Source organism: Danio rerio, chromosome 15 (assembly GCF_049306965.1).
Source record: "Danio rerio strain Tuebingen ecotype United States chromosome 15, GRCz12tu, whole genome shotgun sequence".
Classification (NCBI taxonomy): domain Eukaryota; kingdom Metazoa; phylum Chordata; class Actinopteri; order Cypriniformes; family Danionidae; genus Danio; species Danio rerio.
In genome coordinates, this window is record NC_133190.1 from 28,027,725 (window position 1) to 28,046,379 (window position 18,655).

The 18,655-nt window shown below is 34.9% G+C and overlaps 1 protein-coding gene across 1 annotated transcript; it reads right to left on the reverse strand.

Moving 5' to 3' along the window:
- Position 1: 1 nt before the first annotated feature.
- Positions 2-17,196, reverse strand: mmp20b (matrix metallopeptidase 20b (enamelysin)). Its single transcript, XM_009291754.5, has 10 exons — positions 15,212-17,196; positions 12,885-13,123; positions 12,660-12,808; positions 5,091-5,216; positions 4,829-4,987; positions 4,540-4,711; positions 2,318-2,451; positions 2,075-2,231; positions 1,367-1,470; positions 2-1,278 (listed from the first exon to the last, which is right to left on the reverse strand). The coding sequence occupies exons 1-10, from the start codon at positions 15,341-15,343 to the stop codon at positions 1,178-1,180; spliced, it is 1,473 nt and encodes a 490-aa protein (XP_009290029.1). The 5' UTR covers positions 15,344-17,196; the 3' UTR covers positions 2-1,177.
- Between the last annotated feature and the right edge of the window lie 1,459 nt (positions 17,197-18,655).

Below are 18,655 nucleotides of genomic sequence, written 5' to 3' on the forward strand. Positions count from 1 at the left end.
ATGATAGTCATAATTTTTAATGTCATTTTGTCAGATGAAAAAAAACAAACAATAAAATACGTCACATTTTAGTTTAGATACATTTGCCTATTTAAATTTTTACAGATGCATTTCTTACATTAAATACAATAACAACATGCTGCTATACAGTAAATACAACATAATTACAGTTGAAATGTGTCATTTCTCAGGCCTCTTTGGCATTAAATTTTTGGCGTTTAAATTTAAACTATTAAGCCCTGTTTACACTGCGAAGGGACCGCAATTTAAATCATTCCTAGTTTAAATGTTTGAATGTTCTAAATGAATAGGGCAAAGAGGGGGACAACTGGGAATAAAAAACAGCCAGGGACTATGTTTCTAACTACAGCTCTAGGTGTAGTTGCAAGTGTACAAGTTTGCAATGCAGCTTACGAATGTTCGTTAGAGTGATGGATTTTGGAAAAGCCAAATCAACGAACTATGTTTGCAAAGACGCAACTTGTGACTTTAGTTGGCTAACCATGGTTTTCGGAAACGCACCCCTGGTCCATGATTGAAGGTGGGCGACACATTTGCACAGACGTAACAAATACATTCAAATTAAAATCTTTTAGACCCTCACTGTATAAAATATGACGAAAACTATTGTATATATAATTTATAGGTATCATAGGTACTTCTAGGTATTTGTTGGCCCTCAGATTTCCTAGGGGTCTAAGCAGCGGCTTACCTTACTTATTGGTTAAATCCACCCTTGCCAATGACGGTTGGGTTTAGGGGCGGGGTTGGGTGTCATGCTTCCTTTTTAAAATTGTACATTTTCATACGACTGAACTTGTCCAAATTTGTACGATTTAGCCACTAAACAGACAAAATGTGAAATACTAACATTTTCTTGTGAAATCAGGCTGGATCAATGCAGTTTTGTGGAGCAGAAATTAACTGTTCTCATATAATTTTCTGTTGTCTTCTTTCATGTTCATATGTAAATTGCATGAAAAAACGTTTAATGATAGATTGAAAGTTTATACCCACCTATAGACATTTGAATGAAAGATTTCAGGCAAGTGGACAAAAGAGACTGATTTAAACACCAGATACTAACAGTAATGTGTCCTCATCTACTTGAGATTTAGTTTACCAAAACACAATATAATACCAGGTTTAAACAAAACCATAATCTAATGAATGACTATTAACATCCAAGCCAGGAAGTTGTTTTATCAGTTCCAATGATTTCCTTTTGTTTTATGTCATATTTGTACACATCTGAGCCAATAAAAAAATGAAGATAGCCTGGAAGAAAAATGAAAGTGATAGATGAAAGTAATGAAAATAACTGCAAATACATGTTAGATGAGTTATAGATCTATCTAGTACTCACCGTCTTTATAAATTGCTGCACTTATGGGTCCACTTATTTCTGGGAAATCATCAGAAATGTTACGTGGGATTGAGTCAGTCATATTCTTATTGTGTTCATTATACCTGTGAGAAAAGCATTTTATAATGTGGTGAAGTCTTTAAATGGGATAGCTCACACAATAACCAAATAAAGATTCACTAATGTACTCACTTTAGGCGATCCAAGATGTAGGTGACTTTTTTCTTCAGTAGAACGAAAGATATTTAGCTGCAACTGTGGTCCTTGGTGATTCATGAAATGCAAGGACTGTCAGCACTTTTAGGGGCAAAAAAAATATACAGGCAAAACAAAATTAATACCCGTAGTTCCTATGATAAAAATAATAAAGACTATGAATCAAAACAATCAGTCTGTGCAAGAAACAGAACACTGTTTACAACTGTTTACTGTAATCAGCACTTCATCAGGAGCCACAAATATGAATTCAGTTTTGCCTGTACATATATTTTTTGACTTTCAAAGTAGCCATTGTCTTTTTATGCATTAAAAGGATAACCAAGAAGCACAGTTCATGCTAAAAAATCTTACTTGATGTCCTGCTTAAGAAAAATAGTGTCTTATCTTGGATGGCCTTGGGTAAATTAACAGCAAATTAAAATTTTGGGGTGGATTAAACCTTTAAAGCAGATATTAGTGATATGTAGCTGTTGTATCTCTATAGTTCACCTCCAGTACTGGTGTTGTGTGAAGAACAGGGTGTGTACAGTTTTGTGAATGTGGACGGCAGCATCGACCTGCTGAACCCACGATGGAAAGCCTAGACTGCTGATGTTTTTTGCTCTGCCTTTTACTTGTGATCCTTTCACAGTCCAGAAAGTGGTCCCTGTGTTGAAGAAAGCAAAGATCGTTTGAATTGTTTAACATTTTGAAGGAAACAGAGAGCTGTTTAATGCCAAATAATGAATGTACCGTTAAACAAATATGCAGTTGACCGCTGTGGGACCCAATAAGCAGCATCAATATGGCAATCAATTTTTGGCATGAAGTTGCTGATGGGGCCTTCTTTTATATCCTTTTGATCATTGTGTTTGATCCACATGTAGCTGAAATGGTACAAATAATATACAATGAATATACAGCTGGATTCGGTTAAAATCTCCTCAAAGAAGGAGCAGCTCCAACAAGCAGAAGCTGTGGACTCATAGCCACAACCTCTAAGTGTTTATATTTGTTAAAATTGATCATGACATGTACAGTGTCTAGCGTTAACAGTATGCTGAAGCAAAGATGTAAACAACAGGAAATGCTGTTTGGCACCGCAAACGATTTAGCTACAAATACATATTTATCAGTCAAATCGATGTAAACACACACACACACACACACACACACACACACACACACACACACACACACACACACACACACACACACACACACACACACACACACACACACACACACACACACACACACACACACACACACACACACACACACACACACTTCACCAGTGCGTGCATGTCTCTCTATGCATGTGCGACTGTGCAGTGTTACTCTATAGGCTGAACTCGCAAAAGATATGTGAATGATTCATATTGCTTACGCATGCATATGAATATATGTGAAAGATGTCAAGGAATGCGTTGAGTTAAAAAATTACGGGAGAGCTTGCCTAACTCGCATCCCACATCTAGTGCTTTATTCTTCTGTCAACAGTGTCACTGTATATTATTAGAAAATTAGAAAATAACTTAATCCGAGCATCAGAGAAAAATAAAAATAAACATCGGTCCAGCGCACATGTGCTTATCGTGTGTACAGACAATTCACACACACACACACATACATAATTGTGATCTCTCTTAAAGGAGCCACACCCTATTTTCACTCGTTACAGACACTTGTCAAATTTTATTTTAGAGAGCAGGCATGGGTTGACTGACTGTTTACACAGCACAAAAGCGCATGCTTGTACGGGCGTGACGTGGAGTCAATCCGCAAATCACAGCACATTACGATAGATGACCAATCTGAGCCTCTTGAAGGCGGGCCTTTCAGTGGAACTTGGAAATAAGTTTCTTATGTTAGCAGAGTAGTTGTATATAATCAAAGTATGATTTATATAAAAAATAATGTGATTTCCTTCAAGTGAAACATGAGCACACTTTGCTTTGCATATTATAAACAGAACCAAGCCTTAAAATTACATTCTGGACCACGCCTTTAATAAATACACTTGCATATAAAGTAAATCGCGACTACTTCCGGCAGGATAACAGGCCAATATGGACCAAAATCTCTGAGGAATATTTCCAGTAACTTGTAGAATTTATGCCATGAAGAATTAAGAAAGTCTCAATACGAAGAAAAATGGGGGTCCAACTTGGTACTAGTAAGGTTTACTTGATAAAGGAATCTTGTACCTAATAAAGAAAGAAAGAAATATATATTTATCTATATTATATATTTATATATTACAGTATTATATGCAGGCTGGCCCACGTGGGACCCACCTGGGCTGGCCAGTATTATTATTTATGATAGTACTTTACATTTAAGTACAGCAGTTTTGATTTAACTTTATAAGAAGAGTGCCATTTTTAATTAGCTTTTAAAATCACATTTTAATTTAAACGTATTTAAAATTTATGTTTTTTTTACTGTAAGTGTGTTGTTGTTCAAACTATTTATTATGTTTGAAGTGGCTGACAATAATAAATATTTATAACGTTTGTGAACTGTGTAGCGCTGCAGCCACTTAATTAGGCCTACTATGTATTTCAATAGCAGTCATTATGGTGGTACTTGGAGAGACAATTTTTTCTGAGGTGGTACTTGGTGAAAAAAGTTTGAGAACCACAGCAATAAAGTACTAAGATTTTTGACATTACAGAAAAACCTCTCCTGATCTTTTTTATTGAACACGCATAGAATTGGCTAATCATTCCAACAAAAGTTATCACAGTTTTGAGATATAAAGACCCTTCCATTGACAGAAAGAGAGACGGATGTGAGAAATAGTTGAAACTGAGAGGTAAAATATCAAATTACAAGAAATAAAGTCATAATCATAAAACACCCGTCATGATTGTAAGAAATACTCTAAATTGTTAGTTGTAATTATAAGATTCTAAAAATGTAATTACAACATCAACTTTCAGTTGCAGCCTGTGTGTAATGTAACTCACTTGTCCCTGAAGAAGAAAATGGCATCTCCTACAGTAGTTACAGCATCAAACTTCAGATGGGGATTACATGTGTCTTTGAACGACACAGGGAAATATGAACCACTGTACCAGGGGGTGCTGGGATTGCTCCAGCTGAATCTTGAAGAAGGATAGGGCCTTTTGTCTCTTGGCCCTGTTGGATGGAAAAAAACACAGACATGTGATCTCTCACATAAATACGGAAAATAAACGGGGCCTCTATTCCCACAATGTTACGGTTTCATAGTGTAAAACATGGTTTATGCTTTACCGTAGAGCGTGTTGATGTTTATGATGTCTTCACTGGAGAGCAGATTGTGTGTTTTTCTACGTTTGTATGTGGGATACATAACCGATTCCGGCAATTGCGAGTGTTTCAAACCAAGTGCATGACCAAACTCATGGGCTGCGACAACATACAGGTTAAATCCTGAAGAAAAAAAGAGAAAACAGATATTCAGATTTATATGTCAAGTAAAAGAAAATGTAACATTCAACTGTAAAATATGTCAATTAAATAAAATATGCATCACCATTGTAGCCAGCCGTCCATACTTCAGCTTCATCAAAATGAACGTCTCCACCAATACCTTCCCCTGGGCCGAAAGCATGGGCCAGTGTGCCGTCAGGACCATCAAACGGGAAAAAGTCTCCATGTTCTAGACGTTGATGACAGAAAAAAATTCATTCATTTTTGTGTTGGCTTAGTCCCTTTATTAATCCGGGGTCGCCACAGTGGAATGAACCACCAACTTATCAAGCACATTTTTACGCAGCGGATGCCCTTCCAACCGCAACCCATTTCTGGGAAACATTTACACACTCATTCACACACACACTCATACACTACGGACAATTTAGCCTACCCAAATTCACCTGTACCGCATGTCTTTGGACTGTGGGGGAAACCGGAGCACCCGGAGGAAACCCACGCGAACGCAGGGAGAACATGCAAACTCCACACAGTGGAGCCAACTGAGCCGAGCCGAGCCGAGGTTTGAAGCAGCGAGCCTGTGAGGCGCCAGCATTACCTACTGCGCCACTGCGTCGCCGACAGAAAAAAATGTTTCTCCTATTTTTGAATTTGTCTTGTAATTGTGACGTTTTGTTTATCCAGTACTTGATCTGGTAATTTTGAGTTTACTTCTCAATTGTAACTTTATCTTATATTTTGACAATTGTTTTTCAAATGTGATCAAATTTATGACTAACTTTTTTACGTTTTGTCAGTTTAGTGGCTAATTCGTCCAACATATCCAGCATGTGTTTTACGCAGCGGATGCCCTTCCAGCCACAACCCAGCACTGGGAAACACCCAACACTCTTGCATTCATACCCACACTTACACTACGGCCAATTTAGCCTATTCAGTTCACCTATAATGCATGTGTTTGGACTGTGGGGGAAACCGGAGCACCCGGAGGAAACCCACGCGAACACATGGAGAACATAATTTGAGTTTAGTTGTATGAAAATATTTAGAAAAAAGGCGTGGCACCAAACCACACCCCTAAAATAAACAATCGGCATTGGGCATGAGCAAATTGAACTAAATTGTACAAATGAGATCATTTATACGAATTATCCCCTAAATCAAAATTGTTGTAAGATATTGTTGATATTTTTCAGTAATTTATCTTATACAGTAAAACTTATTTCTCAAATGTATGGACAATTATGGAATAATCTTTTTTTATTTTAATGAAAATCTATTTTTTATTATTTATAATATTGTGAAAAAATCAATAATCTATTCTCACATCACAATTGCAGGTTTTTATCTTGCAGTTGCAAGCTTACGGGCTCGCTCAAAATAGCGAGGTATAAAATCCCTTCTGCAAGTTGATAGCTTGCGATTCTTGTTCATATCTTGTTTTTTTCTTACATTTTTACAATTTCCAATTTTAAACTTGCAATTCTAAAGGGGGTAGAAAGACAGAATTGCAATATATACAACATAGTTTTCCGCTAGGATTGCTTCAATCGTTCGGCTGGAGATCTGTATCACATATAATGTCTTGATTGGTGCTCACGGATCTGGCCGATCTTATGAACAAATCGCAAGTGTTTGTGATAGTTAGAGATGAGCAATATATTTGAATGGCCTTGCATGTATTTAGGCCTTTTTACATATAGGAACTGAAGGAACTTTTATGTTTCTGACAATGTTGCAAGTTCACTAAAAACTGTAAATATTACATAAATTATATATATATATGTAATACATACATACACACACACACACACACACACACACACACACACACACACACACACATATATATATATATATATATATATATATATATATATATATATATATATATACACTGTAAAAAATTTCCAGGTTTTCACAACAAGTTACTGTAATTTTTCACAGTAAATTACATTAGTATCCCTTCACAGTATTTAACTGAAAAATTCACAGTAATATGTTGTATTCATAATTTTATTGTGAAATTACTGCAGGTAGCATGATTACAGCAAATTACTGTGAAAAGGGCTATATCTTTTGCACGTTAGTTATAGAAATTCAAACCTTTTTTAAACTCAACGTAGAAATTAATACAAATGAACTTTTAACAGATAATAACAGAATGTTATAGCCCCAAAAACGATTTGGTTACCAACATCTTTTTGATTGTACTGCACCTTTATTTAATTTTATACAGTTAACATAGAATAGGAAATAATATTTAATGAACAACTGTGCTTAGCCAAAACATAATAAACTGGAATAAAAAGTAATTAATTAATGAAACCAAAGACTGTTAAACAGCCAACAATTATTTCAATGTCAGGGTAAATGTCTGCCTTAGACGGTTTCATGAGTATTGGGCACCTGACATCGCCTGGAGGTCACTAATCTCAGAATTAAATATATATATATAAATTATTATTTTTTTATCTATATAAATAAACCACAGATTAGAGTTTTAAACAACTACATTCTAGCATGAAAAACAGTTAAAACTTCATTTTCGGACGCATATAGAGCCATCGAAGACGGGGCAATTGTCCCAATGTCTAGCCTGAAGACAGGCGCCTCTCGGCGGATACATGAGTAAAGAGCGCCGTTACCGCCTGGAGGTCATAGATCTCCGCTACCGGCAAAACACACTTAAAATTACACACAATCTTTACTAACAGTCACAGATTTGAGTTTTGAAGAACTACATTATCGCATGAAAAAGTGTTAAAACTTTATTTCATTACATATTACAAGCAATATTTATAATATTATGTGCCTTCTCATCCACCATTACAGCTTGATGCAGCTTGGTGCGAAATGAATCCTGGGAGGAAAAAATAATAATTCTCAATACACTCCAAACGAACTTTATTCTTATTGTTAAAGTCAGAGATATGTAATATTTTGAATGGCTAAGAAAATAATTAACTTTATATTTCAATCAATATATTACTCTTGCACTGCTTCGGTTCAGGACTCGTGTGACATTGAATCAGATTCAGATATTTTATCAGACGTGTTCATGAGCTCGAAGTGATCCACAAGCAATTCGTGTACAAGCAGTACACGAACCAAGCAATATGATGAAATATTAATGAATTATATGTTTGCGTCTTACAATATTATACAAAACGGAATCGTTTTCAGGCGAATTTGACTCTTTACTGTTCACTTAAAGGAGCCGAATTCGACTCTTTACTGTTCACTTAAAGGAGCCGATTCATTGAACAGAACTGACTCGACGGCAAACAAGCGCCATCACCACAGACAACGCCGTCGTCTTTTCACCCAACGGATTCATCCTCGGTAAGTGTTAAAATATGACTTTTGTCCGTTAAATGATTGTTGTATGTGTATTTCTGTATAGTGCATGTCATTTAACAGGAATTTACCGAGTACTTTAGTACTCGCACGGACAGGGTTTAAGCGCGCCTTTTTTAAAGCAAGAAATTAACGACGCCAGATGGTGATTGTAGTGTTTTCTGAGGTATTAGCATAACGTTAACGTTAGTCCCTGAAAAAAGAAAGGGAATTTTCTTTAATTAACTTCTTGTTAACTGCATTTTCTGTTTCAGTACAAGACTGAAGTAAAGGTGAAATGACTAAAGTTAAGGTAAGCTCTGACTTAAGTTAACGTTACGGTTAGTGACCATCATGTATGTTAATTTTGTTCACTGTAACGTTAACGTTAAGTTAGTTAAATAAACTAAACTCATTATGAAACAAGTCTTAACTGTTTTATTAAATGAGGCTTATAATACAATTCAGTTGTATTCTTTTAAACTAACACTAACACAGTACATATTGTATATTTCTCACTGGTGTTAATGCAGTGCTAACATTTACTAATGAGAACTAATTGTATATTGTCACTAACTGTAGATTTTATTTTTTGGTGTTCAGGTGTACCTGATAATAGCTAAAGTGTGAGGTGAGTAAATTCTGAGCACACAAATATAACCTAAATTCATTATCACAATCTAAACCTATATATATATATATATATATATATATATATATATATATATATATATATATATATATAGAGAGAGAGAGAGAGAGAGAGAGAGAGAGAGAGAGAGAGAGAGAGTGTGCGTGTGTTAGGTTGAGTCTTATTCTACTCTTATTATATTCAAATTTTTTTACAGCCACTGATGTTGAAACACTGATGCTACCAATCAACCCTCGCTTGATTATTAAAGGTAATGTTGAACCTTCCTCATTTTTATTAGATTTTTTAAATGTCAGGTTTTTCACAGATTTGTTGTGAGCAGTTTCTTGTACAAACTCTTTTTCTTCTTCCAGAAGTTCCACCAGTACCTCCAGTAGTAGTAAATATTAGACAGATTTTTTTAAACTATAGTTTTTATTTTTATTAGCAATTTTACTGGGCATGTGTGTTTGTTTGCTTGGTTTTTAATAGGCAGAGCATGGAATGTCAACTTTGTTTCTACAAACAAATTTAATTATTCACAAACACCTCTAATTTAGTCCTTCTTTCCCCCTTTTAGTCTTATTCCTTGGAGGGTCGAGTGGTCATGGGACCTCACCTGGATTTCACAACTGACTTTGAATCTGGTCTGAAACTGAAGTATGCTGAAGTTGCCTTTTGCACTCTGGAATTTAAGGTAATGTCTACAATAAATATTGTAACTGAGGGCTTGTTTTGGGGGGGGGTTAAACAAGGAATGTATAGGAGCACAAGTCATGACTCCCCTTGTCCCCTTGTTATAAAGGGCCGTGTTGCAGACACAAATTGTTTGTCTGTGCTGGAGACCAGAGGGGAAGCTGTCTTTAAAAGGATGGGGCTCTTATACCATATGTGAAGTTACCTATTCAGGTGAGTGGATTACATGCAAGTCATTGCAAATGCATAAATAGTGGGAAATTTTTACTGGGCAGCACAAATTAAGTGAAACTCAAAAAACGTTGAAAAATATTTGGAATATTTGCAAAAAACTTGATTGAAATGAATACAACACAAGTGCTGTATCACTTCAATCAAGTTTTTTTTGCAAAATTTTCCTAATATTTAAATCATAAAAAATTAGCTTGATGCAAGAAACATCCTGCTAGTATTCAAGAGCAAGTGCTGTGATGCATGTGTTAACTTTGCAATAAGTGTGAACCCAGCATTAGATTATAGTCTGTAAACAGAAGATGTAAATCAAATCAACTGTTTTAAAATGCTCTGCCAAGGTCATTAAAGCCACTATTTGTTGTTGGACTGTTCTTGATTGTGTGTTTGTGATGGAAATGCTTTTCAGATGTTTTTGTTTAAATAATTGCAGTTTGACTGAGCTACAGTATTGTCAGCATGTTCAAACTGAGCTAACAGTAATTTTGCTCTGTAGTGCAGCAGTAGTTTCCCAGTAGTGTTGTATGAAGCTAACTGTTTGTCTGCCCTTTTGCTTATAGGTGCTTTTTGGGCACCAGTTTGGAGATGGAAGACAGACGAAGTCAAAGAAGCAGAGAAGACACATCAACCAGCAAGTGTGTAAAATTATCAGGAAAATGATTGACCTTGAATAGACGACTGCCTAATTTAGCAAGAAGTTTTGTCTCTCTCTCTCATGTGTGTGTGTATATATATATATATATATATATATATATATATAATGAGAGACAGAGAGAGCGCACTCTGAAGCACTGCTTTTTATATGTAAGCTACATATGATGTCAGATTTTTTTATTAATATGTTCTTATAGTATTTTTTGAGGCTTCACCTTCACCTTTTGAAAGTTTTCTGAAATGTTTACACAGATGTCATTAAGCTGTTAAATAAATCTGTAAAATGTATGTGTGTTTGTTTTTATTTTGATTTTAGAGTCTTCTCAGATCACCCAAAAATGAAGATTCTGTCGTCATTTACGCATCCTCAGGTTGTTTGGACACAAAGAGGATTATTTGATATTTTTATTCCTGTGTTTAACAAAAAAACATTTTTAACAGAGCTGGAACAACCTGAGGGTGAGTAAATCAATATAGAATTTTCATTTTTGTGTGACCTAAAATTGCTTTGAAATTTTACAGCACCAAACTGTTAAATTACAGTAATCCGGGATATAATTGTAACTTTACAGTTAAATCAGGTATTTAAACTGCAACCTACTGCTAAATCACAGTAATCGTTTTGCAAATTCACAGTAAAATATAGTTATTTCTACAAGATAATACTGTGAAATCACAGTAACAGACTTTATTATCTACTGTAAAGTTACAATATATGGTTGTAATTTCACAATAATTTAATGTGACAAAACCACAGTAAATTACTGTGAACTACCTCACAATAATTTACTGTGAATTTACATACAGTAATTTACTGTGAAAGTAATGCAATTATTAGCCAGTAATTTACTGTGAATTTAAGGTCAAATTTTTTACAGTGTATATATAACATGAACATTCAATAATATAACTTCTTGTAATATACTTGTTGCAATAAACAGTAGTTCATAGGTAAATTTCCTTATAGTAAATGGTTATGTAATGGATTTATGTGTGCATTTGAACTTCTTATGCATCAAATATGTGTTCCTAACTTTTTCTTGATTAAGACATGTTGAATTCGTCTTTTATTATTTGCAGTGTTTCTAACTTTCATTGTTTGTATTTTTTCTTATCAATTTGTTTGTTGTTTTAAATGTTTTTCTGTAAAGCTAATTCTTACCACACCTAACTGGTTATAAGAGATACGTTTAAGGGATTATATGCAACATCCTTAATTTATTCTCTGATGTAAGGAGAGATCTCCCCTTAAGTATCATGCTTAGAGTGAACCTGCATTATAAAGCATCAGAATCTGTACTTTGCATCGGCCGATCACCATGACACAAAATCGGTACTTGGTATCGGCTTCAAAAATCCTTATCAGAGCATCCCTATTTTCTACAAGCCCACGTTTCCCTCAACAGTGGAAGTTTTACATTTTCAGAAACTGAGATACGAAGTCAGAATTTCTTTAGAACGTTATAAATTTTTTCCTCACAACATAGTTTTACATCTTGGCTTATAACTTCTGAGAAAAACCATGATTGTTAGATAGTAACTGCATGCTACATATTGTTGTGAATAAAAGAAGAGATAGACCAGAAGACTATTCAGGTATTTAATGAGAACTCGTCATTTCTGTTCATCATCAAAGACTCTAAATGAGTGCATCTTTGCACTCAATTTAAATACATCTTAGCAAGGCAGTGCTACATAGAGGTGGAGTTAAATCTAAACAAAACATGCAAATGAAGTACCGGAGTCAGCCAGGTAAATGACACTTCCCCAGCCCTAATCTCATCAACATAATAGTACCTATTCAAACGCATAGGTGTTAATACAATCAGCCATTTTGGAGCCTCCCAGATAGTCAGGAAGGGCACAGAGACAATAGGTTAAAAGTCTCCTAACACTTGGCCTCCTGTAGTTTTTGAATGAAATCAGATTTTTTTGAACTAGATTATATACATTTTTATTTCCACAGTATTTATTTCTTTTTAATCTTTTGGCAGAAACAAACAGATATGTAAGTGTTTTTGTAATTGCAACTTTAAAATAACAGACAGAATTAATGACATAGCACAATGAACTAATACCATACTTCAGAAGTACCTCAATAAGTGAATGCGACCTTACCTTTTCCAACAAACTCCACCATGATGTCCGCCTGATGGGAATACGACCTCAAGAATGTGAGAGGACTGGCTTTGGCCCAGACATCCAGAGCCGAAGAGATCAGATCATCCACTGCATTCACTGGTAAGTCATTGGTGTACCGGCCAACACTAAGATTTTACCACTTAAATTACCATACATCAAGATACAGAGCAGTCACATACACAACATAAAAATGAAGTTTACCCATAAGTGATGATGTTTTTCTTCCACCTGTTTCCACGCCGGTGACTATAATCCTCCACATCTGAGACGCCACATCGAGGAGTCCTCATGACAGCGAGAGTGTCTGCGTTCAGGGTTCCTGTCCCGTTCAAACCAAAAAAACCCTGCATATTCTTCAGTTTAGAAGAGAAAGAGGGACGACTTCTTCTTTTGCGGCCTGCAGAATCTGCTTGAAAACTATAGAATTGCTGCAAGTATTTCTGTAGAAACACAGTAAATAGCAATTAAAATGTAAAGCCTGACTTTGCATGTGTATGATCTAAAGTAAAAAAAGTTGCATTTGTGTATTTTTATTATATTATGTCAGTAGAATGTATGTTTTTGATATATGTAAGTAAACAATAATTATGATATAATTATTGTGAAACTGAGAAAATGTGTCGGGTCAGAGGGAAAGATAGAAGAACAAATGATTACACCTAAACATGAAGTTAAATATTTTGGTTGCATCTTAAATAGCAATTTGACAGGTAAGAAGATAGCTGGTATAGTCCATTCAAAAATTTGTTCTAAAATGACATTTTTTTTGCAAGACAGGGAGAGCTCTTAGATACCCAAACTTAAATATATTTAAAAAATATTGCCTAGTGCATTAGTGCAGCATACTTCTACTATTGATACAGCCTTTTGGTACAAAAGGTAGTTCTAAAAAGTGAAAAATAAATTGCAGTCCAAAATAAGTTGTGTAGAATTGTCATGAAAGTACCTCCACTGACACATTTACATGAAAAACATTCTAGTAAAAGTATTTTTATTCAAGTCGAAAAAACGTTTTTGAAATTAGTGATGATGTTAAAGATTTTACAGAAAATGGTAGCAAAATATTTTCTTGATGATCATGTTTAAGTTATTGAGGTACACTGCATTCTTCAAGAGCAAGTAGCAGGTATTATTCTTGAAGATTTAAGAGTGAAATGGGTAAAAATACTTTTTAGGTACACTAGCTTTGTTGCTTTGTATAAATTGCCTATAAGCGTTTTAAAGAGATTCAATTTGTGTGTTTTAGAAGGGAAATTAAAAAATGGTTGTTTTATGGTTGAAATTGAAGATCTTGTTGACGAGTTGCTGAGCTGACGATGTTTGCACTCCTTTTATGATTTGCTTGTTCGATTTGCTCGTTTTTAGGATTTTCAAGGACCCCAATGAAAATAAGACTGGCATTTTTGTGTATTTCATCCTCAACAGTTTTTAAACTTTATGTGAATCAGTGTAATTGGACTTGTTTGTATATGTATATATATATATATATATATATATATATATATATATATATATATATATATATATATATTCATATAATATATATAATATATAATATTATAATATATATTCATATATATAAATGTATTTTTTTTTTATTGTAAAATAAAAAATTCATTCATTTTCTTGTCGGCTTAGTCTCTTTATTAATCCAGGGTTGTCACAGCGGAATGAACCACCAACTTATCCAGCATTTTGACGCAACGGATGCCCTTCCAGCCGCAACCCATCTCTGGGAAACATCCACACACACACACACACACACATAAACTACGGACACTTTAGCCTACCCAATTCACCTGTACCACATGCCTGGACTGTGGGGGAAACCGGAGCACCCGGAAGAAACCCACGCGAACACAAGGAGAACATGCAAACTCCACACAGAAACGCCAACTGAGCCGAGGTTCGAACCAGCGACCTTCTTGCTGTGAGGCGACAGCACTACCTATTGCACCACTGCATCGCCCTAAATTATCTTTTAAAATAACTTTTACTAAAATCATAGATCTATATAGAAACTAAATTCATAGATCTATATACTTTAGAGCTTGATAAAATTTGTTAAGAAACTGTGATTTGTTTTGTTAAAGGGTAATTTATTTAAAAAAAATATATCAACATTTTAGAGCTTTCTCCACTTGACACTTCAAAGATTTTGCTTCTTTTTTAAACTACCTAGCTGCTTTAAACTACTTAAAACTAGCTGAATCATTACAATTCTTGAGTTTTTTGGGACAACGTAATTGTTTTATGTTTAATGCAGTTAAATTTCAAAAAACTGTCAAGTTAACTGAGTGTTGGTCAAGGAATGTTTTTATTTGTTGTAATTGAAAATCAGGGTTTTTTTACCCAAACCAGATTTCAAAGCTCTTTTTACAATTAAAACTTGTGTTGTCTAGAAATGAATTGAAAGATAATGATAAATATCCTTTTGATATTTAAAAAAACATGCTGTAAATATTATTAAAAAAATGAAAAATTTATTTAGCAATATTTCCATATTTATAATAGTAACTTGGACTTACTGTTGCCAAGGACAGGTCATTCTGAGCAGGTTTCGTCGGATGCACCATTCCATCATCTCCGAGCGGTAAAGGTAGTGAATAATGCTGACCAAAAAGGTCAAAAGCACAAACCAGACAGAGCAAAACCTGCATCTCCTCTCTGCAGACCACAGACGCTTCTGGAAATGGCCAGTCCAAGGAGACATTGAAAGTCTTAGCTGATGGGAATGCTTTTTAACGTATTATTATGACTCAGACAGTGCCAAGAAAACCTCAAGCTTTGGGAGTGGTTTGCTCTGGTCACAAGAAAAGAGGTATCCCGTGTACAATGTGTCAAATTATATGCATCAAAGGCATTTACTGCAAAAAGCAATTCCTAGATTTCACATGGGATTGTCAGAGTGGTATCTACCATATTTTTAGCAGTATTTCACGGCCAATGAAATGCCCCTTCCATTATCTGTCCCTGTTTTTGGAAAAAAAGCATCTGGAAAGAGTTTTTCCCCATATATAGCTCTAATGCCAGCAGAGTGTTACTTATATGTAGTAATCTGCACCATTTCTACATTAGCGCACAGTTATTTTCTTTCCTTGCTTTTCCTTGAGAATTTGGCTGAATATTATCAAAGTCAAACAGTGTAAAAACTTTTGTTTTTCTTTTTACTTTGATGCCATAGTTTTTGTTCCCCAACATATGCGTTTAAAGTATTGCTTCTTTATTAAAATCCACAGCAGCTATTGAGTTCATTTAAAGCTAGACCAGGGGTGTCTAAACCCTATATCTTAGTTCCAATCCTAATTAAACACACGTGGACCAGCTAATCAAGCTCTTTCTAGGTATTGAAACTTCCATATAGGTGTGTTGAAGAGAATGTAGATAAGGATATATGCAGTACCTGGTTTAGACACTTCTGTGCTGGAAAATCGCTGTCGAGAATCGCTCTCTGCCACTAATACTGAAGTTAATTACACTGCTTATATTAATTCCACTACATGCTATTTTATTATACTATAAAACCCAAAAAGTAAAGGTAACTCAAACCATCTGAGAAAACCGATAGCAGTAAACCATTTAAGTTCGAAAACTAATCCCAATGAGTACTGTAAACTTAATCCATTTGAGTAAACGAATCAATTTGAGCACAGAAAAACCCAATAAGTGAAGAGAACTGAAACCAATTGAGTACTGTAAAACCCAATAAGTTAAGGCAACTCAGACTGATTGAGAAAACCGATTCCTACAAACCATTTACATTTCACTGTAAACCCAACAGTCAATTTTATCAAATGTAATGAGTGTAGTTAACTCAAAATTTACTGAAAGTTAAATCTATTCATTTGAAAAGAGAGTTGAAGGTAAGAAGTTAATCAAATACCTCATTTAACTTAAATGGATTAAGTTTACAGTACTCATTTAGATTTGTTTTTGAACTCAAATGGTTTGTTGCAATTGGTTTCCTTAAACGGGTTGAGTTGCCTTACCTTATTGGGTTTTACAGTGCGATAATTTGATGTTTTTATTCTTGTGTTGCAGAAACTGTTTAATAGTCTAAATGCATGGTCATGTGCTGGACGCTCACTGCTGATCCTTCGTCATCAACCATCAACGTGTTCAACAAGCTGCAAGAATTCAATCTATTATTCATTCATTCCTTTTTATTTTCAGCTTAGTCCCTTTATTAATCTGGGGTTGCCACAGCAGAATGAACCGCCAACTTATCCAGCACGTTTTTACACTGAGAAAGTCAATCTATTACTTAGTTGGAAATATAGCAATGTAAGTGTTTATTTTTTCCTCTATATACACTTTCTCATGACAGAGAGAGGGGAATGTCAGATTGTAGGCCAAATTTAGCGTACACAGAAATCTAATAAATGAGAAGAGTTTTACAGTGTCAGAAAAGGCAAAGGTAATGTTACGAGGATGGTTTACTCAAAAATGATAATCTACCCATTTCTTTCACCATTAATTGTTCCAAATCAGTATGAGCGCAAGAAAATAATAACACTTCAATAATTAAACAAACAAAAATCTTTCAGCCATCTCAGAGCTTTATAAACAGTTACAGCAATCGGAAATCAGCTGTCAACAGCCCAACTAAAGCCAACAATGATCACAAGAATTTAATTATTGTTTATTCCTAATCTGAACTCAATAAAAACTTAAACCAATAAAGATCCATTTTACAAGTGTTCAGTGTTTACTTTATTCAATTTCCTTAAGCTAGTCCCTTTAATTATCAGGTAATTAATTATTATTCGGCTAGTCCCTTAAATTATCCGCCAACTTATCCAGCAAATGTTTTACGCAGCGGATACCATTCCAGTTGCAATTCAGCACTGGGAAACACCCAACACTCTTGCATTCACACACACTACAACCAATGTAGCTAATTCAATTCACCTATAGCGCATGTTTTTGGACTGTGGGGGAAACTGGAGCACCTGGAGGAAACCCATGCCAACACGGGGAAAACTTGCAAACTCCACACAAAAATGCCAACTGACACAGCAGGGGCACGAACCAGGGACTTTCTTCTTGTTCGGCGACAGTGCTAATCACTGAGCCACTGTGTCACCCCACAGTATTTACTTTTAACTCATAATTAGTTTCTCTGTTTCTGAAAAATGAACATCTTCAGCACTGGATTGCAGTAAAGCTGACATTATATAAGACCAGCTATAAAAGATTTGTGTATAGTGCTGGAATAGGTCATTTAAACAAGTAGGAGGATAGTATTTAAAGAAATGTGTAATTTTAGGTTACAGTTTAACAGAATGCCAGGAGAGAAATGTTTAAAGCCGGTGTAATTGTGGGCTCACTGCCTTTCTGCCATACAATGCTAAAGTGGCTACTTGTAAAATTGTCTGTGGTGAGTATTGAGGAGAATATATAAAATAAAGTAACCTTTTTCGAACAACTGAGCTCATTTTGCAGTGGTTAAAATATAATGCAGGCGGACTCTAAATCGGGGACTGTCTAAAAGGGTGAGAAACATTTTTCTTTCTCACGTTCATCAAACATACTGGCAAGAAAAAAGGAAAAAAATGCACAAAACGTCCTGAAACATGCAACAGCATTTCCCTTCTTAGATAAAACGAACTTTACAAGCATGCCAAGAGTCCTGCCAGTGTGCCTTCAAGGAAGAAGGAAATAGCTAATTGAATAGCAGAAATTTCCACATTTAAAGATATCATAAGCATCGTGTTTAGAATGTATTTATGCTGGATTTGAAATTTAAATAATACAAATACAGTGGGGGAAATAAGAATAAGTGACAATTTTTCTTAGAAAACATATTTGTAAAGGTGCTGATGACTTGAAATTTTTACCAGATGTTGGTAACAACCAAAGAAATCAATATATGTAAAGAAAACTAATCTAATTAATTCATAAACTACTCTCTGTTGGAGTCTGTAAATCAAACATAAGCAACGCATGCGACTTCATTCTACATATAAGGA